General features: G+C 45.2%; 1 protein-coding gene and 1 pseudogene across 1 annotated transcript; both read right to left on the reverse strand.

Annotated features, from left to right (window-relative positions):
- Positions 1-4610: 4610 nt before the first annotated feature.
- LOC129716351 (probable G-protein coupled receptor 139) lies at positions 4611-7425 on the reverse strand. Its single transcript, XM_055666227.1, has 2 exons — positions 7269-7425; positions 4611-5512 (listed from the first exon to the last, which is right to left on the reverse strand). The coding sequence occupies exons 1-2, from the start codon at positions 7423-7425 to the stop codon at positions 4611-4613; spliced, it is 1059 nt and encodes a 352-aa protein (XP_055522202.1).
- Positions 7426-20517: 13092 nt separating this feature from the next.
- On the reverse strand, positions 20518-20668 carry LOC129716354 (U1 spliceosomal RNA; annotated as a pseudogene).
- Between the last annotated feature and the right edge of the window lie 6764 nt (positions 20669-27432).

Raw genomic sequence — 27432 nt, forward strand, 5'->3', positions numbered from 1 at the left:
AGTCCAGAACAAGGGGTCACAGTTTAAGGATAAGGGGGAAAACTTTTAGGATCGAGACGAGGAAAACTTTTTTCACACAGAGTGGTGAATCTCTGGAATTCTCTGCCGCAGAAGGTAGTTGAGGCCAGTTCATTGGCTATATTTAAGAGGGAGTTAGATGTGGCCCTTGTGGCTAAAGGGATCAGGGGGTATGGAGAAAAGCCAGGTACGGGATACTGAGTTGCATGATCAGCCATGATCATACTGAATGGTGGTGCAGGCTCGAAGGATCGAATGACCTACTCCTGCACCTATTGTCTATGTATCTATGTTTTTAAGTTTAGGATAGGTGGACACGCCCTCCCACGGAGGCCGCATATGCAGAGGCCTGCCCTTGCGCCGCACATCTGTTATACATTATGCGCCGTAAAGGCATATCCTCTACTCCTTGTCATTCCCCCACTGGGAATAATGTTCTGACGATCAACCCTATCATAATTTTATATACTTATGTCTGGTTTCCCTTCAACCTGTGTCACTGGAACGCCTTCGCATTCTCCCTGCAAAGGGGAGATCACAGCTGCACACATTTAAACAATGGAGTATAACGGAGCGACGGTAAATAGCGAAGGGTGGGGGCAGATTGAACACGCTAGGAGATATCCCGGGCTAAACACTATGATGACTATTCAATGAGATCCTTCCGGCCGAAAGCGGGGTGAAAGGAATTAGATACAAGGAACTGCAAATACTGGAATCATTAGCAAAACCACACATTGTAAGAGGAACTCAATGGGTCAGGCAGCATATGTGGAGGGAATAGTCAGGCGACGTTTCGGGTTGTGACTCTTCCACAGAACGGGGTGATTCGATCATGGGAATGCATCGAACGAGGAGATAATCGAATTCCAAATGTAGGGTCACTGCCTCACCAGTTTCACAGGTTTAACGATGAAACGATGAACCTTAATCCCGTTCCTCACCTACTCTCTGAACTTGCTTTGGGTCATTGCGTAAATACAGGTGTTGGAGCAACAACTAAGACGAATAATAATAATAATAATAATAATAATGTTTATTTATATAGCACTTCTCAACAAAACCAGTATTTGAACCAAAGTGCTTTACAGAGATGGATTAAACTAATTGACCAGATCAAATGTCAATAAATCCATACAAAACAAAAAAGAGAAAAAGAAAAAAAGACACAGAACAGTACACTATAGAAATCAACATGAAACGTCCCCCCACAGCAGAAATCACTGTGAAATATCCAGTTCTCCCCCTCATAGTCCACCCGAGGTCGGGGCCTATATCTGGCCTCCTCAGCCAACCCGATGTTTTCAGGCCCTCTTGCCGCGAAGCTGGATCATCGGCGTCTGGTGAACATCCTTCAGCGGCTTGGACTGATGCGGCCGCTTCCTCCCCGAAGACTGCAACGACCAAAGTTCACAGGCCGCACCGGCCGGACCTCCGACTCTGGCGATCTCGGATCCCAGGCTCCGCGGTGTTGTAAACCCAGTGCCGCCCGCCCGCGGCTGGACGCTCTGTAGCCGCAGCTCAACGATGTCGCAGTCGGCGGTCACAGTGCCCCGGAGCTTACCGCAAGGCGACCCGGTAAGGCATCGCCCGCTCCATGTTGGTGTCCCAGCATCTACACCGCCGGCGAAGCTGTATTCCCGGCAGGAAACGCCGCTCCAGCGCTGCTCCAGCTCGATGGTAGGCCGCACAGAGAGGACGAAGATGCGGTTCGGAGAAAAACCGCATCTCCGACCAGGTAGGACTGGGGTTAAAATAGTTTCCCCCTTCCCCTCCCCCCACCCACCACATAAAAGAAGACCTCCAAGAAACATTTTGTACGGACAGGAATAAAAATAAAAATAAAAAAGGGTGAAAGGACGGACTGCAGGAGGAATGAGTAATATCCCCACCTCATTTGCGATGGTCGATGGTCGATGGGCTTGTGACATCAGAGCCCACAAAATTTGATTGTAATTCGCGTAAATATGAAAGTCACTGCCCCTGTCGTCCAGAGTAATATGTAGGTGCCGGACACGGTGAAGAGTAACACGATTGCATTGTGTCGATTCTCCGCCTCAAAGTCCTTACCATCCAGTGATTTAAGTCGCTGGCGGATCCTGCTCGCTGCTACTGTCAGCCTATTCAGAAGCAGGATTAGAATGATAGGGAGGAAGGATAATGACAGGTTACACATCCAAGAAAACAGCATCCACCAGATGGAGGTGAAATAGACGGCTTTGTGCCGGCATCCCCAATTCACACTCTCCATTGTGAAATATGGCTCAATCATGAGGTGAAAGGGGATGTACTTTAAGCAGCTCAGCGCATACAAAGACAGAATAACCACGGATGCCGTCCTATTCGTGCAATAGACAAGTCTCAGCTTTGGGCAGCAAATGCTGACAAACCGATCAAAGGTGAAGGACACGGTTAACCAGACGGAAGAGTCCAGAGCGAGGATGCGCAGGTAAACATATGAAGGGCACATCGTGCTGCGGGAGATGAAGGAATTACAGGTGTAGGGAATGTAGACTTCTTTGAGCAACGCCTGTAAGATGACCACGAGCAGATCGGCCATTTCAGAAACATCCACAATACAGGTAAACGGGTTGCGATTTGTTAGATCCAGTAAACATGCAGGTACAGATCGAGTAAACATGAAAGTAAGCATGCAGGCAGTGAAGAAGGCAAATGGCATGTTGGCCTTCAAAACAAGAGGAGGTGAGTATAGGAGCAAATAAGTACTTCTGCAGTTGTACAAGGCGCTAGTGAGACCAAACCTGGAGTATTGTGTTCAGTTTTAGTCTACAAATATGAGGACGGTCATTCGTGCCATTGAGGGAGAGCAGCGTAGTTTCACGAGGTTAATTAATGGGATGGCGGGACTGTCATATGTTGATAGGGAAACACATTGAAACATATAAGATTATGAATAGTTTGGACACGCTAGAGGCAGGAACAATGTTCCCGATGTTGGGAGAGTCCAAAACCAAGGCCACATTTTAAGAATAAAGGGTAAATCCTTTAGAACGGATGAGGAAACACGTTTTCACACAGAGAGTTGTTTGTCTGTGGAATTCTCTGCCTCAGAGAGTGTTGGAGGCCGATTCTCTGGATACTTTCAAGAGAGAGCAAGATATCCCTCTTAAATATAGCTGTGTCAGGGGATATGGGCAGAAGGCAGGCATGAGGTTCTGATCACATTGAATGGCGGTCGAAGGGCCGAATGGCCTACTCCTGCAACTATTGTCTATTGTCTATCTATTGTCTATTGTCATAAGAGGTATTTAATGTGAATCTGGGTAAAGATCGAGGAATTCAGGGCAATGGGGAACGGGCACGGAAGAGCAAATGAGCCCAGTGTAGATCAGCCGTGATAAAATTCGATGGCAAGATAGCCGTAAGCGGCCGAGTGGCCACTCCTGCTCCTCGGTGCTCAAATTGTTGACGACGAGTGTACAATTTAAAATGAATTGCAATTCCAACAGGGATGTTGTGGTATCGGATTCAGTGTTTCTAAACTAGTAACATGGAACGCAGAGAAGTATGACACAGGAACAGACCACGTGGCCCACAGTATTTATGCCGAACATGATGTCAAGGAAAACCAATCTCATTCATATCGATCAATATACCTACATCATTTCCTGCATACCCGCGTGTTTCTCCAGCAGCCGTTTAAATACCACTATCGTAGTTGAATCCACCGCACTTCGCACTAAGGGAACCACCGCCCACTGTTTAACAGGCCCCGCACATCCCAATTCAATCGTGCCTTTCACCTTGTATTAACGTTATGCCATATACACTTTGACAATTCCACCACGGAGTAATTGTTCTGACTGTCTATCCTATTGCAACATGCATTGAATGTGGATGCAGAGAGTTCTTGATGCCAATGGTTATGTTTCGAGTGCAGCCCAACGTGAGAGCCCAGACATTGGGATTGGTTCATTATTGTAACGGGATACTTTGTTTACGTGCTGTCCTGTCAGGTCTTACCATTCAATTCTACAAGAAAACCTTACACAAATACAACAGGTGTGACAAGACAAAAGATAACCAGTTTGCAGAATGTACTGTTAAATTGTTACACTATTACAGCTGCGGAGACAGTGAAGATTGAAGAAAGCGTAAACACCGCAACAGGTGGGTTGGGAGGTCAAGACTCCATCAACAGCGAAGCAAGATGTAGTGGACAAATGGTGGACACTGAGAGGGGATTTGGTGTTCCTGTCCACGGATGCTTGAAATTCAGGACTAGTAGGTCTGGGAGAAGAAGGACCACAACATATTTCTCTTTACCGACCCGCGAGGTCATTATTTAATTGGTGCTGGGTGGATTCAAGAGAATATGGCGAACTTGATAGAAATAAGGTATCAAACGATAGAGTGTGCATGTTGAAATCCTGAGCACAATACAAAGTGCTGGGTAGACTCAGCGGGCCAGGCAGCATCTCCGGAGGGAAATAGACAGACGACCTTTCGAGTCGGATGGTCTCCCGTTCAAATAATCCGCTCTAACCGCAAGTGGGGGCATGGGATGGTGTTTGTTTTACTGATGGGAATAGAGAGAATAGCTGCGTTGTATTCCAACCCCAGCACTCGGCTCAATGCCGCGACCGTTTGGTGAGTTTAATAATAAAACGAATGAAACTTTCAATCCCGTTCTTCGACTCCTGCCTGAATCTGCTCTGCGTCATTGCGTAGATACACGTGTTGGCGCAGGAGCTGAGCCGAATGAGCAAGACCCCCACCTCATTTGCGATGTTTGAGGGGCTTGTGAGATCAGAGCCGACAAAATTAAATGTAATTCGGGTACAGATGTAAGTCACCCCTCCCGTCGTCCAGAGTAATATTGTGGTGCCGGATACGGTGAAGAGTAAGACGATGGATTTGCGCCGATTCTCCACCTCGGCGTCTTTGCCTTCCAGTCCTTTCAACCGCCGGCGGACCCTGCTGGCCGCTATGATGTCCCTGACCGTCAGCCCGTTCAGAAGCAGCGTTAAGACGAAAGGGAGTAAGTAGAGAGAGATGGTACACATCCAAGAAAAAGCCACCCACCAGATGGAAGTGAAGTAGGCGGGTTTGTGCCGGCAACCCCAGTTCACATTGTCCACGTTGAATCGTGGCTCGTACATGAAGTAAAATGGGATGTACTTTAAACAACTCAGCGGCAACAAGAACACAATGACAACGGCGGCCGTCTTATCCGTGCAATATGTGAGTCTCAGCTTCGGGCAGCAAATGCTGACGAAACGGTCAAAGGTGAAGGACAAGGTTAACCAGACGGAATAGTCCAGCGTGAGGATGCGCAGGTATACGTACGAAGGGCACACCGTGGTGTGGCGCAGGTATGAGTCGGGGGTGTAGTGAACGTAGATTCCTTGGAGCAATACTTGAAAGAAGATGAGGAACAGGTCGGACATTGCCATCGCTACCATGTAACGTGTGATTCCTCTGGAGAGTCCGCACTGTCCCCGGTACAAGATCGAAGCCGTCAGCACGTTGGCTGCAGAAGACAGAATGAAGCAGAGAATGACCAGGTACTTCACCGACTCTATTGTCGTCTCTGTTACACTAAATAGAGACGACAAAGGCTGCGATTAAACCTCATTGGAGAGACCAGCTTAGAGACGCAGCTGGTGAACCCGCTGCCTTACAGCATCAGCGTCAGAAATCGATCCTGGTCTCGGGGGCTCGCTAAGTGGAGTTTGCACGTACTCCCCGTGACACATGGGTTTCCTCTTGATGCTCAGACATCCTCCCACTTCTCAAAAACTTGAACGTTTGTGGGTGAACTGGTCTCCATGAAAATCGTCCTCATCTTCTAGAGAGGGGATGTCAAAGTAGGATTATATTAAAATAGCGCGCACGGGTTTGCATGAACTGGGTGGGTTGAAGGGCCAGTTTCAATGCTGTAACGCAATGTTTAATTAAATCAATGCGTGGATCGTGAAGGCCACACATACGGTAGTGGGATTTTAAAGGATAAGCATATGGATATGCTGTGTATGGCGGCATATTGGTAATGTGCAGGTAGATAAGAGATGGGATTTGCATTATGTTCGACGCACATTCTGGGCTGAAGGGTCTGTGCTTGTGCTGTACTATTCTATGTTCTGGGCTTTCGAAACTGAAGGACATCTTAGTGAATTATACCAAAATATTTATTGACGGGAGGCTTTCAATAACAGCGTCATCGATCCATGAAGGAAATAATACGGGCTGCACAGTGAGAAACACATCATGAAAATAGAGACATATTGCACGGTCTAGGCCTTCCTCATCGACCCTCAAACTCCCAGTCAAACAGATCCAATACCAGTTCCTCCACATGATCACTTCACATTGTCTCCAACCTCTTTGCTCTACCTTGCCAGAGCATGCCACTGGCCAATGTACTAAGCACAATTTACAACGACCTGTAACCTACCGATGACGCGAGTCTGTTCCTGTATTAACATGGCCACTGAACTGAACCAACGATATTGTTCCATTACACACTGATGATGCGTGACCAGTTAGGTGTTTTTTCCAGCATTACAAATATATATCTTGTCGCCATCTTCAGTTGTCTGCTTCTCGCCGATTAAATTATCATTTCGTTGTGTTATTAACTGCCGTGGAAATGATAGCTCCAAATGGAAATCAGGGGTTGAATTAAGTTTTCTTTCTTCAGTTTACTTCTTCATGCTCTGCGTGGTCTGTCTGCCAACTTGTGAACGAAATAGTTCTTAAGCCTGTGGAGACTTCAATGTAATCTCACTCATATGTACGCACTGAAAATAGACACAAAATGCTGGAGTAACTGAACGGGACAGGCAGCATCTCTGGAGAGAAGGAATGGGTGACGATTCGAGTGGAGACCCTTCTTCAGAAGATGACTCAGAATCTGAAGAAGGGTCTCGACCCGAAACGCCTCCCATTCCTTTCATCCAGTGATGCTGCCTGTCGCGCTGTGTTACTGCAGCATTTTGTGATCATATTCGGTCGAAAGTAGCATCTGCAGTTCCTTCCTACACATGGAACAACATGACTGGGACATGGCGCCGGTTGTGCACTTCCCTGCGAAGTATCTAGGATTGTCAGATAAAATCGCCTTTACGTCCTCAAATCTAATCTCGCTACCGATTGTACACGTTTGACTTGATTGTATTTATGTAAATGTTTCTGTGATCAGATTGGATAACATGCAAAATATAGCCCTCGCTTTACGTCGGTTCACGTGAAGATAATAACCCTAAATCTCAAATGATGGGTCTTACCGGGGATTCCAAACGCCGCCATAATCGGATAGGCGATCTCCTTCACGTACAGAATCGGAGCCCGCCGCATTCTGGAAGAGTCGTAGTGTCGACAGCAAATCCGAGAACACAATGGATCAAACTCGAGAACAGAGTAGAGCGCTGCTCCTCTCCTCATTCATACCCTCGCTAATCCTCCAGTGGCCACTGGGAGTGACGCCACAATTACATTAGTCACGGACCCTTTAACAAACATTTCCAGACAAATGAAGCCATTCCCCACTTCTTGGTGTGGGAATACACAATGCTAAATCGTACAGAAGGCCGGCCACTGGTATTACCGACCAGTCACTTGATCCAAGACGCATTTTCATAGTATTTTCCTGAGCCGGGAGTCGCTTCATTAACAGGGCGACAGACGTCTTTAATTTTATGAATGTTAACACTGGTGAATCCTAAATATAATCTCTACCTTATCATGTTTTTAAATCTGCGGAAGTGGAATTGATGCGCATCCCAGTTCTTTACTTACTTCATTTTCTTGTTCTACAATAGGTGTGCAACATTGAACATAGCGCCGCGGACCATGCAGGCCTGGCGTTGGCGTTACTGAATAATTCCATGTCGCTCTTTCATCTCACCGCACAGTTCAAGCTGTAACCTGGTAGCATATAACGTAGTTAGATTTTTTCCTTAGATGTTTTTAATTTTGTGCCGATGCCTATTTCATACAAACAGCAATACATTGACCTGAAAAGACACAAGTTTGTTGGAAATCGGAAAGGATAGAAAACACGATAAATATCGGTTAATATTCAGCAGGTGATCGCATTTACGATTCAGAATGAAAAACTAGGTATTGTGCAGACGTCCGGAAGGCAAAATGTGTTCCACAATCTATCGCTACCCCCCCCCCCCCCCCCCCCCCCCCCCCCCCCCCCCACACACACACACACACAAACAGACAAATTCAGTTCGTCTGCCCATCATCCACATATCGTCCACTCGAGACTCCATCCCCCACCCTGAAATAAGTAATTAACCATTTCCTCCACTCAGGTCACCATACTCGCGTCTGTCTTTGTCCACCACACTAAATGCTGGATAAATAGACGGGTCATGCAGTATCTGTGCAGGAACATTATAGGCGAGGATTCGGTCCGGGACCCCTCTTCAGACCCGGGAGTTTTGTCCCGAAACTGCGCCTACTCATATCCTCCACTACATCCATGCTCAGGTCAAGATTGCTGTGTCGGCGGTTTATGTTCAAAAGTTGTAGGAACAGAATTTGGCAATTCGGTCCATCGCCTACTCCGCCATTCAATCATGGCTGATCTACCTTTCCCTCACAACTCCATTCTAGTGCCATACCTCCATAGCCTCTGACACCATTACTAATCAACAGAGCCGGGATTTTGCCATAAATGCCATGAGTGCCTTTTCATGACTTTTTTTTAATGATTTCACCAGGATAATGCCTTTTTCATAATCGAGTGCCTAAATCAGTTTTGTTTTGCCGTTTTGCTAAAATGTAATGCTATTTTCTCTAGTTGTACCGTGAATACAATGACGTTTTCTATGTTAACACGTTAATATTAATGTTATTATTAACAGGTTAACATAGTATAACTTCCAAGAACATAGTATAACTTCCAAGAGGCTGAGGGGAGGGGGGTGGGGGGGGGATGCCTGCAGCCCCTCCTGTTTTTTTGGTGAATCATGCTTCAGAGCCCGAAATTCTCCGGCCCGCAGGCGTATTTTTATATTTTCCTGAAGACCTCCGGCATCCAGAATCTCAGAACTAGCGCACAGTGAGCGCGGCAAAATGAAAGATCTTTGGGCAAAACCTCGACCAGTCGTGGCGGAAACCGACTCCCCCCCCCCCCAAAACCCTCCCTCCTCTCCGCTCAAAGTCCAATCACAGCGCGGTTCACAGTCGAGATATGGGGCAGTGAACGAAGCGCTGCCCCAGATGGAGACTCGACCCCGAGAGAGGGAAAGAGTCCGAGAGAGGGGGAGGTAGAGAGGGAGGGGGGGGGGGGGGGGGGGAGAGGAGGAGGGGGGGGGGGGGGGGGGGGGCTATGGGGATATATTCCCCCAATTTTTGGAAAGTTGGGGATGACCTGTATTATCCCCCCAGTTTTTTGGAGGTCGAGTAACAACAAAAAATACTAATTGGCCAACCCACACACCGCTCGGTCGTTCTGCTCCCTCACCGGGTATCCCCGAAGCCTGTGAGCAGTGATCGCTCAGTCGCCCCACGTTCCACGGACCCTGTACGTCATTCTCCTACTTTCTCCACATAACCCCATGGAAACCAATAATCGATCTAGCCCTGTCTTAAAATTATCGATTGAATTGTCCTCCGTGGCCTTCTGTGGCAATGAATTGCACAGATTCGCCACCCTCCGCTGAAAACAAATTCCACCTCAGCTTCTTCCTAAAGGAAACGTCATTTTATTCTGAGGCTATGACCTCTGTTTCTGGACTCTCGCATTAGTGGAAAAAAATAGACAATAGGCAATAGACAATAGGCGCAGAAGTAGACCCTTCGAGCCTGCTCCGCCATTCGATGTGATCATGGCAGATCATCCGCAAGCAGTACACCGTTCCTGCCTTATCTCCATATCCCCTGACTCCGCTATCTTCAAGAGCCCTCCCTAGCTCTCTCTTGAAAGTTTCCAGAGAACCGAATCAGCAAACGACAGTCCCGTCATTCCGGGAATTAACCTTCATAACCACACCCACTCTATCCCGATGGTTCGCTCTTCGGTAAGTTTCAATCAGGTCCTCCGAACGCCCCCCCCCTCCCCCACCTCCCCATACTAATCTACACGAGTAGACGTCCAGCGCCGTCAAACACTCATCGTATGTTAATCCATTAATTCCTGAGATCATTCTCGTAAAGCTTGTCCGGACCATCTCCAGCGCCAGCTCTGATATATGGCCCAAAATTCCTCACAATACTCCAAATGCGGTTTCCCCAGCGCCTTATAAAGCCTGACCAAGTCATCTATGTTTTATATTCGAATCCTCTCGAAATAAATGCTCTCGTTGTGTTTGCCTTCCTCCTTACTACCAATTCGACTTGCAAATTAACTTTTTGGGAATCCTGCACTGGCATTTTCAAGTCCCATTACACCTCCACTTTTTGAATTATCTTCCCATTTAAAAAATGGTCTATGTCTTTATTTCTACTTCCCAAGTGCATGCCTCCACTGCTACGTTGTATTTCATCTTGCACGCCTCTGTCCACTCTCCCAACCTGCCACGTGCTTCAATAAAGTAACTGCTTACTCTACACAACATGCCCCTCCACCTATCTTTGTATCATGTGCAAACTTGGCCACAACGCCTTCAATTCACTCATCCAAATCATTGATGTACAACGTGGAGTAACGGCCCCAGCACCGACCCTTGCAGTACTCCGCGAGTCACGGGAAGCCGACCAGAAAAAAAACCCTTTATTGCTACTATGTCTTCTGCCATCGTGGCAACCTGCTGACCCATGCTAATATCTTCCCTTTTATACATTAAGATTTCATCTTCTTTAGCAGCCTCACGTGTGGCATCTTATCAAGGGCTTTATGAAAATCTCGGTAAACAACATCCGCAGACTCTCCTTTGTCTGTTCTGGAATGTACATCTCCAAAGAATTCCAACAGATTCGTCAGATCATGCTGCCTTTGGCCTATCTTATCATGGTTCTGGGTACTCAGCCACATCATCCTTTAGATTGATCTAAAATCATATCAACCATTGAAGTCAGGCTGCATTTTTCACTCTTCCTCTTTGCTCCCTTCTTGAGCAGCGGGGTAATATGTGCAAATGTCCAATCTTCTGCAACCAGATTGCGCAGTGATCTTGCGATTCTTGAAAGATTACTGCGCATAACTTCGCAATCCATGCAGCCATCTCTTTCAGAACCATAGAGTGCTGCCCATCAGGTCCAGGTGACTTGTCCATCTTTCAGTTCCCCAAACACCATCTCCTTAGTATTAGCCATTCTACTAACTTCCATCCCCTGACTCCCTTCAATTTCAGGGACGTTGCTGGTGTTTTCTACTGAGATGCAAAAAAAAAAATCAATTCCTCTGCCCTTGCTGAGTTCACAAATATCACTTCTCCAGTATCATTTTCCAGCAGCCCGATGTCCACTCTGGCCTCTTTCTCATTATTTATATATTTGAAAAACTCTTGCTATCCTCTTTTATATAATTGGCGCCTTATCTTCGTATTTCATATTTTCTCTCCATATTACCTTTTTTAGTTACTTTGTTGTTTATTTAAAAAAATCCAATTCTCTACTTCCCCGCTCATCTTTGCAAAGCTTTTGCCTTCTCTTTTAGTTTAGTGCTATATTTAACTTATCTTGTCAGCCACGATCGCTTCATTCTGCCTCTAGAATCTTTCTACCTCTTTGGACTGTAAAGATCATTCCGTTATATTCCCAGAAATTACTACATTTATATTCCAAATGGGTTCCTGCTCGGATCCCTTTCCATTCAAATGTGGCCATCTATTACCTCATGTCCAGCTGTAATACCAATCCCTCCGATTTAATCTTCCCCCTCTCAAATTGCCGGTTGAATATTATCATGTGATGGTCGTAACCAGTTCATAACGCAAATCCAGAATTGCGTTTCTCTGTCAGCTCCACTACAAATCCTCCTCGAAATCAACATCTCGGGGCACTAAAAATGTGTAGGGCATAGTGAGGTGACGTTTCAGGTCGGGAACCTTCCACAGACACCTACTACAGAGCGACATATTTCAAGACGAAATCTTATTTCTCTTTATGCATGTCGCCCGATATGATGAAAAATTCTGGACATTCTCTGATGTTTATGTCAAACTTATAATCAAAACTGTCAACATGCGCCGTGTGTTTTTACTTTTGCTTTTGAACTAACATGAAGCATCTGCACGTAAAACAGATGTAAACTACGTTTAACGACATTACATCGGCGAACTTGCCCAGAGGAATATATTGGTGACAAAGTCCTGTGTCCGAAGAGGGCGATGGATTTGATAGGCTTCAAGTCCACCACGCGAGTTTTATACGTTATTTCCCTAAATAATTCACCTTTGAATTCGAACTGCAACTTAAGTAAATCGTTGCGGCATGTCACTTTCCCTTTCCTGTTCCTATAATTGTGATCAATAACGGTAAATATTTCAGAGTTCGTTCTGCTAATACTCTCCAACAAAACACCAACCAGTGCCTTGCCCGGTTGTACAATAGATTCAGCAAAAGGGTCAATAATATGTCCGCGGCTATTTCAAAAGGCAGACAATCTTCCCTTTCCATCTTTAACCAGTCTGGTTGCTGATCCATATCTTCCAACCAAAAGGTCATATTTTTAATATTGACTGCCCAAAAGTAAAATTAAAAATTGGTAAAACTATTCCTCCTTTCATCTTGGATGTGTATAAATGTGTTTTACTTATTCTATGAATCTTATAATCCCAAATAATACCTGTGACAATACAAACAACTTAAAAAATAAATTTGGGAGATTTATCGGGATTGATTGAAAAAGGTATAGTAATTGCGGGAGAAAAATCATTTTTATGGCATTGATTCTACCGAGCATTGAGATGGGAAGTGTTTTACAATATTGAATGCTTGGATTGATCCAGTATGCAGTTTATTAAGTAAAGACGGAAAATGTAATTTAAATAAAGAAGTATATTTCTTGGTCACATAAATTCCTAGATATTTAACAATATAACCATATAACCATATAACAATTACAGCACGGAAACAGGCCATCTCGACCCTTCTAGTCCGTGCCGAACACATAATCTCCCCTAGTCCCATATACCTGCGCTCAGACCATAACCTTCCATTCCCTTCCCATCCATATAACTATCCAATTTATGTTTAAATGATAAAAACGAACCTGCCTCCACCACCTTCACTGGAAGCTCATTCCACACAGCTACCACTCTCTGAGTAAAGAAGTTCCCCCTCATGTTACCCCTAAACGTCAGTCCCTTAATTCTCAAGTCATGTCCCCTTGTTTGAATCTTCCATATAAACCATATAACCATATAACAATGACAGCACGGAAACAGGCCATCTCGACCCTTCTAGTCCGTGCCGAACACATAATCTCCCCTAGTCCCATATACCTGCGCTCAGACCATAACCTTCCATTCCCTTCCCATCCATATAACTATCCAATTTATTTTTAAATGATAAAAACGAACCTGCCTCCACCACCTTCACTGGAAGCTCATTCCACACAGCTACCACTCTCTGAGTAAAGAAGTTCCCCCTCATGTTACCCCTAAACATCAGTCCCTTAATTCTCATGTCATGTCCCCTTGTTTGAATCTTCCCTACTCTCAGTGGGAAAAGCTTTTCCACGTCAACTATGTCTATCCCTCTCATCATTTTAAAAACCTCTATCAAGTCCCCCCTTAACCTTCTGCGCTCCAAATAATAAAGCCCTAACTTGTTCAACCTTTCTCTGTAACTTAGTTGCTGAAACCCAGGCAACATTCTAGTAAATCTCCTCTGTACTCTCTCTATTTTGTTGACATCCTTCCTATATTTGGCGACCAAAACTGTACACCATACTCCAGAATTGGCCTCACCAATGCCTTGTACAATTTTAACATTACATCCCAACTTCTATACTCAATGCTCTGATTTATAAAGGCCAGCACACCAAAAGCTTTCTTTACCACCCTATCTACATGAGATTCCACTTTCAGGGAACTGTGCACAGTTATTCCCAGATCCCTCTGTTCACCTACATTCTTCAATTCCCTACCATTTACCATGTACGTCCTATTTTGATTTGTCCTGCCAAGATGTAGCACCTCACACTTATCAGCATTAAACTCCATCTGCCATCTTTCAGCCCACTCTTCCAACTGGCATACATCTCTCTGTAGACTTTGAAACTCTACTTCATTACCCGCAACCCCACCTATCTTAGTATCATCTGCATACTTACTAATCCAATTTACCACACCATCATCCAGATCATTGATGTACATGACAAACAACAGTGGACCCAACACAGATCCCTGTGGCACCCCACTCGTCACTGGCCTCCAACCTGACAAACAACCATCCACCATTACTCTCTGGCATCTCCCATTCAGCCACTGTTGAATCCATCTTTGAAAGTAGACTTTGAAACTCTACTTCATTACCCGCAACCCCACCTATCTTAGTATCATCTGCATACTTACTAATCCAATTTACCACACCATTATCCAGATCATTGATTTAAAATTTTCATTGACTATTTTAAAGGGAGATTGTTGCAAAATATATGTTAAGTTCCGTTATTGGGATAATTTCACTTTTATTCCAGTTAATTCTATATCCGGAAAATAAGCCAAATTGAGTTATAAGATTTAACAAGTTTGGGATGCTATTTTCTGTATTTGTAATATATAGTAATACATCATCTGCATATATGAAGGTGGTGGAGGCAGATTCGTTTTTATCATTTAAAAATAAATTGGATAGTTATATGGACGGGAAGGGAATGGAAGCTTATGGTCTGAGCGCAGGTATATGGGACTAGGGGAGAATATGTGTTCGGCACGGACTAGAAGGGTCGAGATGGCCTGTTTCCGTGCTGTAATTGTTATATGGTTATATGGTTATATGGTTATACGGAGTTTCTATTAACCTTATTTTTAGTATTATACCCGTATATTTCTGGGTGGGCTCTAACACTTTCTGCCATAGGCGTCGTTTTGGGTCTGAACATTTCATCTGACCTTTTTGGACGCTGGGTTACTCCACTACTGTGTTCGACGAACTTAAAAAAATCATACCGCTGACTCCCACGGAAGCTGCGTGACCCGTTGTATTAAAATAGCATTTCGCGTTCCATGGAGGCCTCCAATATCTGCGGTTCTTTTCGTCTCCGGTATTATATTAGAATCTGGTTGAACATGTGGACGGGGGATGGAAGGAAGTGCGAAGGGCGCAGTTGATATTGATACTGGGGGATTGGGGATGAAAATATCATAAGCGGCGTAATAGAGGGAGATGAATGATGATTGGAATTCCCTGCTTCTGAGTACTTTCCTCCCAGACTGCTAACCCGCCAACTATAATTCTTCATCCTTTCCTCACCATCACATCCACCCTCGTCTTTTCGACCTCCCTTGCCGCTTGTCCCAGCAGTTGTTCTCTCTGATGTTGTCCCCGACCCTACATGATGAAACGAGTTATATTGAAGCATTGGATCTCGTCTCCCCGCGTCGATGAATCCCGAATAGCTATGTATCCGCAGTACCAATTGATCCAAAATCAAATATCCAGATCCCGTAGTTTTCACTTTGCTTTACATTTAGATACGTTTACAAACCATAGGGAGAATAGTAAGATTAAACGAGTTAAACCAGTACGAAGTTTGATCTGTATTTTATGAGGAGTTACGATGAGGGATTACGTGAAGAACCCTGCCGAGTGCGCAGGTGCGTATACTTCCAAGCAGCGGTGTGGAATCACAGATAGACACAATATTGAAGTAAACATAGTAAAGATCAGTGAGACATCAGTTTATTAGTTTGATCTATATAATGAGGGTGGGAGCGGAGGGCACGTAATCCCTCATAAAATACAGATCAAACTTCGTACTGGTAAGTACTCGTTTAATCTTACTATTTTACTTCGGAGTCACGTGAGTGACTACGTGAAGATTCCAAAGGTCTGTGATTTCAAACCGTGTAACACTTTTAATTTCACTCACTGCCGAAGTTCTTGAGGGAGGAAGTGTTATCGTAATCACCCAATGGATCTGCTTTCTCAAGAAACAGAAAGGTATTTGTTAACAATAACAACATAAATAGCTCCCCTGAGCTTAATTTAAATATTTGCAGTTTGTAATATTCTGTCTGCAATTAAATCAGGCTTATCAACGGTTTACAATAAAAATATTCTGAACGTCGTTTCCCTTGACCATCCTGCCATATTGAGAATGTGGTCAACCGGGACGTCCATTCGTTCAGCCGCTGATATCAATGCTGCCCTAGTGGAATGGGATTTAAATGTATTATTATCTATTCCGGCAGCTTTCAGTACCTGTTTAAGGCACCGAAGTGGTTTGGCTCGTTACCCCGTCTTGGGGTTTCTTGTGGTTGACCCATAGGCTTTTCCTCTCCCTCTAAGATTGTGGGTTGTGTCTATATATTGTTGTAGATGGGTCACCACACTCAACCTGGACTCTGGTGGGTAGGCCCGGAATACCACCAGTGAATTGGGCGTTCCTGGTCGCTTTGGTTTTTACCAGACCTAGAATGATGAACATAATGCGGTCTGGGGTGATCACCATGTTATCCAGTCTTAGTTTTATGGAGTGACTGGACTCTGTGAGCGGATACGAGAGCCACAAACATGAGCGTTTTTAACATAGATTGTGCAAGACTGAGGGATCTGGCTGGTGGCCATTCTCTGAGATATGTCAATATCACACTGATATCCCATACATGGGTATACCTGGGTTTTGGGGCATGTTATTGTAAATGCCCTTCATAAGTTTTATCTTCAGTGGATGGGACCCCATGTTCTGCTATCCTGCTGTTTTTAAATAAGCAGACAGGGCGCTTCATGCTGTATTTACGGCACTGTACCTTACCTTTTCATCATGGTGTAGATGGTCCAGGAACTCCAATACGTCAGTGGTTGAGTAGTTTCGTATGTTGTCCCTTCGTCGTGGCAGTATTTTTCCCATGTTTGCTCTTGGTGACTGTTCGCAGGGATGCCGACATGGTGGTAATGGTTCATTTTTATGGCATGGGTGGCTTATGCCTGATACTAGGTGAGTCAACAACCGTGGTCCACTAGGGAATCCATAGGCGACTCGTCCACCATGTCGTGATGAACTGGGAACCATGGCTATGTAGGCCGGTCGGGCACCTTCAATATCCCAGAGGCAGATTCCATCTGTATTGTGAAGTGCCCGATGATGAGGCAGAAGGGAGGGAAGCAAAAGCAGAAATTCCCCCTATCCAGCGTGTAGGCATCTACCGCTGCTGCCTCTGATCTGGTTCCTAAGTCACATGCATAGGTTACTGGTGATTCCGTCTTGTTGCAACCAAATTGATATCTGGCGTTCAAATTGCTAATAACGTTAGCAGGTATTTTTGGTTTGACATCCATTCAATGTTATCATAAATTTTCCCCCGTGACGTGGGGTCTCCCACTGTGTTCTAGCTTACCTAAGAGATAGGCAGCCGATAGTTAAAAATGTCTTTTGACACACCATTGCCAGATCTGTTTGACCAATTTGTTGCACGATAATGATTTTATGCTCCCCACATGGTTAATATAAGCCACCACGATAGTATTACCAATCCGTAACCGTGCATGCACATGCTGCATTTGAAATGCATATGCTTTTAACCCAATAGGTGACCACCAATCCCAAATAGTTGATGCCCAGTGTATGTAGTAACGATGATTCTGAATTGGCCCATCTGTTACCTGTGCTGGATATGGAGTTAGTTGCTCCCCAGCCTAAAGCACTGGCATCGGTTTTGGATAACCAAGTTAGGATTGGTGATAATAATATGGCTGAAACTGTGCCAAACATTGTTTAAGAGGGAACTGCAGATGCTGGAGAATCGAAGGTTACACAGAAAAGCTGGAGAAACTCAGCGGGTGCAGCAGCATCTATGGAGCGAAGGAAATAGGCAACGTTTCGGGCCGAAACCCTTCTTCAGACTGATCGGGGGTGGGGGTGGGTGGGGACAAGAAAGGGAAAAGGAGGAGTAGCCAGAAGGCTGGAGGGTGGGAGGAGACAGCAGGGGAGCTGAGGAAGGGGAGGAGACAGCAAGGACTAACAGAATTGGGAGAATTCGATGTTCATGCCCCCGGGGTGCAGACTCCCCAAACGGAATATGAGGTGCTGTTCCTCCAATTTCCGGTGCTGCTCGCTGTGGCCATGGAGGAGACCCAGGACAGAGAGGTCGGAGGCGGAGTGGGAGGGGGAGTTGAAGTGCTGAGCCACCGGGAGATCAGCTTGGTTATTGCGGACCGAGCGGAGGTGTTCGGCGAAACGATCGCCCAACCTCCGCTTGGTCTCACCGATATAGATCTGCTGACATCTAGAGCAGCGGACGCAATAGATGAGGTTGGAAGAGATGCAGGTAAACCTCTGTCGCACCTGGAACGATTGCTTGGGTCCTTGAACGGAGTTGAGGGGGGAGGTAAAGGGACAAGTGTTGCATCTCTTGCGGTTGCAAGGGAAAGTGCCCGGGGAGGGGGTGGACCGAGAGGGAAGGGAAGAATTGACAAGGGAGTTATGGAGGGAGCGGTCTTTGCGGAAGGCAGATATGGGGGGAGATGGGAAGATGTGGCGAGTAGTGGGGTCACGTTGGAGGTGGCGAAACTGACGGAGGATTATTTTTTGTATGTGACGGCTGGTGGGGTGAAAGGTGAGGACTAGGGGGACTCGGCCCTTGTTGTGAGTGCGGGGATGGGGAGAGAGAGCAGTGTTGCGGGGTATGGAAGAGACCCTGGTGCGAGCCTCATTTATGGTGGAGGAGGGGAACCCCCGTTCCCTGAATAGTGAGGACATTTCAGATGTCCTGGTGTGGAACGCCTCATCCGTGGAGCAGATGCGGCGTAGACGGAGGAATTGGGAGTAGGGGATGGAGTCCTTACAGGAAGCAGGGTGGGAAGAAGTGTAGTCCAGATAGCCATGGGAGTCAGTGGGTTTATAGTGTATGTCGGTTAGAAGTCTATCACCTGCAATGGAGATAGTGAGGTCAAGGAATGGTAGGGAAGTGTCGGAAATGGTCCAGGTGTATTTGAGTGCCGGATGGAAATTAGTGGTGAAGTGGATGAAGTCAGTCAGTTGTGTGCGGGTGCAGGAGGTGGCACCAAAGCAGTCGTCGATGTAGCGGAGGTAGAGGTTGGGGATGGGGCCCTGGTATGTATTGAACAAGGATTGCTCGACGTAACCTACAAATAGGCAGGCATAGCTGGGGCCCATGCGTGTGCCCATAGCTACGCCTTGTATTTGGAGGAAGTGGGAGGAGTCGAACGCGAAGTTATTAAGGTGCCAAACATTGTCTGCCCACCACTGTAATTCTGATATAGCTCCAGTGGGTACATTCATGATTTGATTATAGTGACCCGAGCACCTTGGCATAGTAACAGTCATATGGATAGAATAAATATTAAAGCCCAGATAATCCATGGTAGTTATCAGCTTCAATTTTGGTTTATCTGGGTGTAGGATGAACCCCAGTGTTTTAAGGAGCTGTTTCGTAGCTAGAACAGCTAATTCCTTTGTTTTTCCTAATATGAGGATATCATCCAATATATGCCATGATTATGCTGTTTTCTTAATATTTTCATGGCTATTTTTAGTATTTTTGTAATTAGTTTAGGGCTGAGGTTAGACCATTGGGAATGCTCTATACTCCCATTGTTGCCCCATCCAGATACATTTTAGGTATCTACAATGATCCTTGTTTATGTATATTAGATAGTAAGCATCTACCATATCAATGCTTGCCATAAAGTATCCTTTGGAGATCAGATGTCTGGCAGTGACAAAACGTCTCCATCTTAAAGTGTATATACTCAACAGATTTATTTAGTGATGTAGGTCAATGATGATGCGACATCCACCATCTTTTGCAGTTTTGATGAATATATTCGATACAAATTCCAATGGTTAATGTTTGGTTTTTTCCCGTGATCCCTTTTGTAATGAGCCTTTCTAGTTCAGCTTGACCTTCTCGCTTCTCTTTCTTAGAGGGAAAAATGCCCTATGGGCGCATTGCTGAACTGGCGGTAATATGCCCAATTTGAATTCAAGTTTTTATCCACTAATACTGTTGAGTATATATTTGTTATTTGTGACAGCACCCCATGCTTCTTGCAACAAGTGTAAATGCCCCCCCCCCCCCCGCAGTTAGTAAAGCACGCTTATGTTGTGTAAACTGGGAGGAACCAGACTACCTACCTCCATGTTCATTGTTTTTTCATGAAGGCTCAGTTTTGCTGATATGCTGGTGCTGTCGGTGGGGCGGCGCATCTTCCAACGGTTCCGCTCTGGGCCCCTGTCTAAAAAGACCTATGGTGGTAATAAGCAGCGGCCCCGAGCTTTCACCAGTCCTTGGATGTGGGTGTTGACTGGTGGATGCCGAGGGGTGCTGCCAGCTGGGTGTTGGATGAGATGTCCTGCTCGTTCCCGGGCCTGCCCTCATGAGGCGCACAGGTTTAGCTGCCTCTCTTCCCGCTGCAGCGGTTTTGCATAGCCCCGCATATTTGGGGTTGAGGGCAGGTCTTATATGCCACAAATGGCAGTCGAGTATCCCGCATTTGGGAACATCGTAGGCGTCAGCACACTCGAAGTGCAATGGGATAGCTTCGTCCTGGGAGAACCACCCTGGTGATCATGGCGTCTCGCCTGCCAGGTGAGTATGATCCGTGGAACGAGTAAAGGCGGTGATTTTCGATGTTAGGAGCTTCAGAATTCGCTGATTTTTTAGCTCTTGACTGCGAGTTTGCTGACCCAGCTGCCTGCAGATTTGATCTCTAGAAAGGCCTTCTCCTGCAGGACTTTGTTGGAAAGATGGTTGATACTGGCTGCCATCTGGGTTCCAGTAGTCTTCCTGCGCGTGGAGGTGCCAAATAGTGGCCCACGACACCCAGCAGCTCTTCCTGATCCTGATCCCCTGGCATACTCCTGTTCTCGTCCGCCTGCCCAGCGTTTGAGCCAGCCCAGCTCTGGCCTCCTTTGCTAGCCTCGAATAAAGAGGGAGCAAAAGGGGGTGCTGTAAATTCTGTGGAGGAGGCATATGCCCTACCTCCGTTGTCCCATCAATCCCTCGACAAGGGAGATGGCTAGTGCAATAGCACTGGGATAGGAGTGTTAGCTCTCTTGGCATTCAGCCAGTGACCCCTCGTTTTCCTGGAGGTTTTTAGCTCCATGACCTCCTCAGGCTTGGGGAGACAGACATACTTGTTTTTGCAGTCTTCAGCCTGTTCCAGAGTTGGAGGAAAGTTGATTCCTGTAGAACCTGTATTTTTTGGTAAGGTTGTCTTACCTGTTGTTAGAGGCTGGCTGCCGTTTTTGGGCGGCATTCTAGCAGTTCCCGGGCGGCGATTCTCCTTGTCAGGAGTCTGCAGGGGTGCCGGTCGGGTTTTAAATTTCCCTCCGGTCCGCAGCTGTTTAATCGAACAGCTGTTCAGCGGACCGGCATCAGCGCAGCTCCCTGTCAGTGGTCCGCAGCGTGTGCGGTCCCGTTTGCGCCTATCCCCCTCCACTGTCGGCTCCTTCGCTGGAGTCGAACGGGGGGCGCTTCCTCTGCTGCTTTGCTCCCCCTGGAGCAAAAAAACACAAGGCCCGATTAAGGTAGGTACTTACCTAACGTTCCTTATTTCAGGCTGGTTTGCGGGAGCGCCCGACTCCCGCTGGGCCGCGTGTGCACAGCTGGACGATAATTGCGCACCTGCGCACTGGGCAGGGTTCTTCACGTGGTCACTCACGTGACTCCGAAGTAAAACCAACGCGCAAATGCTCCAGATCAGAAATCAAATCAGAATATATTGGTAAACAGAATCAGCGTCTTTGCTTAGACTAACGAAGTCAATGTTTCACGTCAGACATCACCAATTATATGTAGGAATGTTACAACATTTTTAGATTTTAAAAATCAAGCCTGTACTTCGCCCCATCAGATAAAGCATAAAAAGGACTTTCATTTGATACCTAATTCACTTCCGCATCTTCAGTATTTTAACATTTATGGCAATTTTCATTCTTAGAAATTAGCATCGGTGCTTTTCCATTGACTTAACACAAAATCGGTGATCGAGGAAAGCCCATAACTTTCATAAAATTTAAGAGAACTGAATGAAATGTTCAGTTATTATAGGTTGAAGCATTCAGAAACAAATATGAAACATTTTACTTAGATGACCTGAACTTAGTTACCAAATTGCAACTAATTACAACATTGACCGTTGTGACGTAAATAGTAATACACACCCAGACTGCCTTGAAAATTCAAAAATGTGATATTCTCAAGATCAGAGCTTTACTATTATTATATTATATGATGTACGTCCATTACATCAGACAGGTAAATACATTACAATTTCTAGCAAAAGATGGAGAAGATCAGTTGCTAGCTGGTACATTGGCATATCAGTAGCATCCCCACACTCCTCAGATTGTAACCAATAAGCAAATAAGCATATACCTTTTTTCCCCTGAACTTTTCAATTTTGGCAATGCAGACTACAAGTCTATGGTCTTCAAATCACACATGACATGCCGTTCTGCCCACTAATTTCCCAATAGGAATACCCTGTAGATCATCTTATGTCTTATGAAGAAAGACTGGATAGACTTGTTTTATACTATCTAGAATTTAGGAGATTGAGAGGGGATGTTATAGACACGTGTAGAGTTCTTAAGGGCTTGGGCAGGCTAGATGCAGGAAGATTGTTCCCGATGTTGGGGAAGTCCAGGACACGAGATCACAGCATAAGGATAAGGGGGACATCCTTTAAAACCGAGATGAGAAAAACTTTTTTCACACAGAGAGTGGTGAATCTCTGGAACTCTCTGCCACAGAGGGTAGTTGAGGCCAGTTCATTGGCTATATTTAAGAGGGAGTTAGATGTTGCCCTGTGGCTAAGGGGATCAGAGGGTATGGAGAGAAGGCACGTACGGAATACTGAGTTGGATGATCAGCCATGATCATATTGAATGGCGGTGCAGGTTCGAAGGGCCGAATGGCCTACTCCTGCACCTAATTTCTATATTTCTATGTTTCTATCACAGTTGGAGCAGTCCAAATTCGGATAATGTTTGCGAATGCTGTCTAAATCAGTCTCTTTTGCTGGGCATTTGGATTGACAATTTTGCATTCCTTCTTCGGAGACATCTGTTTAAAATGTAAAGGAAAAAAGCACTGAACAGCATTAACAGAAATAAGTTATTATTTGCAGTTTTAGAAAAAAAGGTGGAAATGATAAAGTAAAACGCTAAAACAAATAGTAAATACCCAATAACAAATCATATTCATCAGTTTCATCAATTCATCTAAATTCAATTACTAGATCTAAACATGTACCCATTTCTTAAGAAAAGGCTAACATTTTTAAATAGCCTGTATCCAAATAACAAATACCAAAATGATCCCATTCAGACAAGATTTCACAATATAACATGATTTTTAAATCTCACTTTGTCATGTATTTATATGCGAAATGGAAGGGATTTAATGTTTATTCCCATAAATTAATCCAGAAACATCCACTCACAAGATAATTAAAATAATTATTTTTTACAGAACGCATCTAACTAAAACTATACACTGGATATTTAGCTTTTTGTGTCTACCCTTCCCATTTTTCTCTGACGCGCACCGCCAATCCAGCTGACGATTCTTGGACCGAACCTCTGAACTTTAAGCAGCTTCCAACTTACCTTCTGCGTGTTTCCAGGATGTTTTGCATATTTTTTCATTTGCACTAGAATAAAAAAAGAACAGAGTCGAAAGTTCAAATTGATGACCTTTAATCAGATATCCTCGAACGCGTTTGGAGTTTGTGAAATACAACAACTATTTTTAAGAATGATTTGTTGGAATATAAATGGCATTGCTCGTGAACGCCATGAATATTTGCAAAGTTATTCCTCTGAATGTTTTCTGATTAGTCCGGTTGATCGCAAGACTGGTAAGATCCAACAGTAACCATGACTCCGTTACATCGGAAGTCCATTTAAATATTAATTTCGCTGTACTTTATTATTTCTCCAGCAAACATAATGACGGCAGCGGTCCTGTCCCGGGGAAAGTGCGGGCTCTCCAAAGGAATCACCCGGTACATGATGACGATGGCGATCTCCGACCTCCTCATTCTGATGATTGGATTATCAGCCATGATCTTATTGAATGGCGGTGCAGGCTCGAAGGGTCGAATGGCCTATTCCTGCACCTATTTTCTATATTTCTATGTATTGCACCGATCCAAAATCCCTTGTTTCTGCATTTACTCTGGCTGAACAGAAAATACGGCCGTCGCGTCACTACAACCGGTGTCTGCATCATTTACCCTCGATCCTATGTATTATATTTTTCAGTTTAACATGTACACCCTAGTGAAACAGACGGATTAACTATGATCACTATTTGCAATGACATCCATATTTTGAGAGAAAATCTGCATTGTATTGAACAGGAATAGGTCTGGATGTTGGGGGAAATGTACTTTCCTGGGGAACAGGTCGCTAGATGACATGTCCGAATTGTTTGGATCGCAGAAGGTTTAGGGGGGACTTGATAGAGGTCTTTAAAATTATGAGAGGAATAGAGAGAGTTGACGTGGATAAGCTTTTTTCCGTTGAGAGCATGGAAGATTCAAACAAGAGGACATGATTTGAGAATTAAGGGACACAAGTTTAGGGGCAACATGAGGGGGGACTTCTTTACTCAGAGAGTGGTTGCTGTGTGGAATGATCTTCCAGTGGATGTGGTTAAGGCAGGTTCATTTTTATCATTTAAACATTAATTGGAGAGGTATATGGACGGGAAAGGAATGGAGGGTTATGGTCTGAGTGCAGGTAGATGGGACTAGGTGAGAATAAGTGTTCGGCACGGACTAGAAGTGCCGAGATGGCCTGTTTCCGTGCTCTAATTGTTATATGGTTATATGGTTATATGGTTCAAAGGCCTTCTGATCAAAGTGCGTAATCAGCACCTTCCAGTGAAGAGGACATAAGGATGGGAATCTAAAGGGTCAGTGGATGACGAATAGGTTGGACAATAGACAATATACTGTGGTCAATAGGTGCATGTGTAGGACATTCTCCCCTTCAAGGGAGCATCTACATTCAATGTGATCACGGCTGATCATCCACAATCAGTATCCCGTTCCTGCCTTCTCCCCACATCCTCCTTGATCCGTAATATTGAAGAGCCCTATCTAGCGCTCTCTTGAAAGCATCAAGAGAGCCGGCCTCCACCAAAGGCAGAGAATTACACAGTCAAAATTTTAAGTGTGAAAAAGTGTTTCCTCATCTCCGTTCGAAATGGCTCACTCCTTATTCTTAAACAGAGCCCCCTGGTTCGGGACTCCCCCAACACCGGGAACATGTTTCTAGCCTCAATCGTGTTGAAACACTGAATAATCTTATATGTTTCAATATGTTCTCCTCGTCATTCTAAATTCATAGAAACAAAGAAACATAGAAATTAGGTGCAGGATTAGGCCATTCGGCCCTTCGAGCCTGCACCGCCATTCAATATGATCATGGCTGATCATCCAACTCAGTATCCCGTACCTACCTTCTCTCCATACCGTCTGATCTCCTTAGCCACAAGGGCCACATCTAACTACCTCTTAAATATAGCCAATGAACTGGCCTCGACTACCCTCTGCGGCAGAGAGTTCCAGAGATTCGCCACTCACTGTGTGAAAAAAGTTCTTCTCATCTAGGTTTTAAAGGATTTCCCCCCTTATCCTTAAGCTGTGACCCCTTGTCCTGGAATTCCCCAACATCGGGAGCAATCTTCCTGCATCTGTCCAACCCCTTAAGAATTTTGTAAGTTTCTATAAGATCCCCTCTCAATCTGCTAAATTCTAGAGAGTATAAACCAAGTCTATCCAGTCTTTCTTCATACGACAGTCCTGACATCCAAGGAATCAGTCTGGTGAACCTCCTCCGCACTCCCTCTATGCGAATAATGTCCTTCCTCAGATTTGGAGACCAAAACTGTACGCAATACTCCAGGTGTGGTCTCACCAAGACCCTGTACAACTGCAGTAGAACCTCCCTGCTCCTATACTCAAATCATTTCGCTATGAAAGCTAACATACCATTCGCTTTCTTCACTGCCTGCTGCACCTGCATGCCTACTTTCAATGACTGGTGTACCATGACACCCAGGTATCGCTGCAATTCCAGAGTATAAGCCTAGCAGCTCCATTCTCTCAGCATATGGCAGTCCCACTACCCCGGGAAATAACGCTGCGCTCACTCAATAGCAAGAATGTCCTTCCTCAATATTGGAGACCAATTCTGCACACAATACTCCAGGTGTCGTCTCACTAGGGCCCCGTACAACTGCAGAAGTGCCTCTATGCTCCTATACTCAATTCTTCTTGTTATGAAGGCCATTCGCTTTCTTCACTGCCTGCTGTACCTGCATGCTTACTTACACTGATAAACAAGTACCCCCACGTCTCGTTGTACTCCCCCTTTTCCTAACTTGACACCATTTGGATAATAATCTGCCTTTCGATTTTTGGGGAGATGACAAGGGAAATGTATGACGATAGGGCGGTGGATGTTGTATACATGGACTTTCGTCAGGCTTTTAATAAGGCCCCTCGTGTAAGGGTGATCCAGTCGATTAAGTTCTACAGGATTCACAATGACTTGGTCGTATGGATTCGCAACTATGTTATTCGGAGGAGAGATAGTGATCGTTGGAATGTAGCTATTCTGGCTGGAGCTCTGTAACAAGTGTGCTACCGCAGCGAACGAAGCCGGGGCCTCTACTGTTTGTGCTATTTGTAATGATTGTCACCATCGTATCTGCTTCCGCCGCCCTCGGTTGCGCGTTCCAGCCGTCAGGGAGCATGCAACATAGAACAGTGCAGTTAATGAGATAGGCACATAGGTGTAGAGGGAATGAAGGTAGATGGCTCACTAGCACATTGGTCTATAGAGTATGTCATAGTGATACAATTCGGAAACAGGCCCTCGGCCTACCTTGCGCCCAGCGTCTACCTTGTCCCAGCTACACTCGTACCACTTGTTCGCGTTTGGTCCATATCCCTCCAAACCCGTCCTATCCATGTACCCGTCTACCTGTTTCTTAAATGTGGAGATAGTCCCCGACTCAACTATGTCCTATGGCAGCTCGTTTCATATCCACCACCCTTGGTGTGCAAACCTTGTCCCCTAGTTACCTATAAAATATTTTCCCCGTCACCTTAAACCCATGTTCTGTTGTCCTCGATTCACCTACTCAGGGGAATAAACTTTGTGCATCTACCTGATCCATCATAGAAACATAGAAATTAAGTGCTTCGCGCCTGCACCGCCATTCAATATGATCATGGCTGATCATCCAACTCTGTATCCCGTACCTGCCTTCTCTCCATACCGCCTGATTCATTTAGCCAAAAGGGCACATCTAACTCCCTCTTAAATATAGACAATGA

Source organism: Leucoraja erinacea, unplaced genomic scaffold, assembly GCF_028641065.1.
Source record: "Leucoraja erinacea ecotype New England unplaced genomic scaffold, Leri_hhj_1 Leri_216S, whole genome shotgun sequence".
Classification (NCBI taxonomy): Eukaryota; Metazoa; Chordata; class Chondrichthyes; order Rajiformes; family Rajidae; genus Leucoraja; species Leucoraja erinaceus.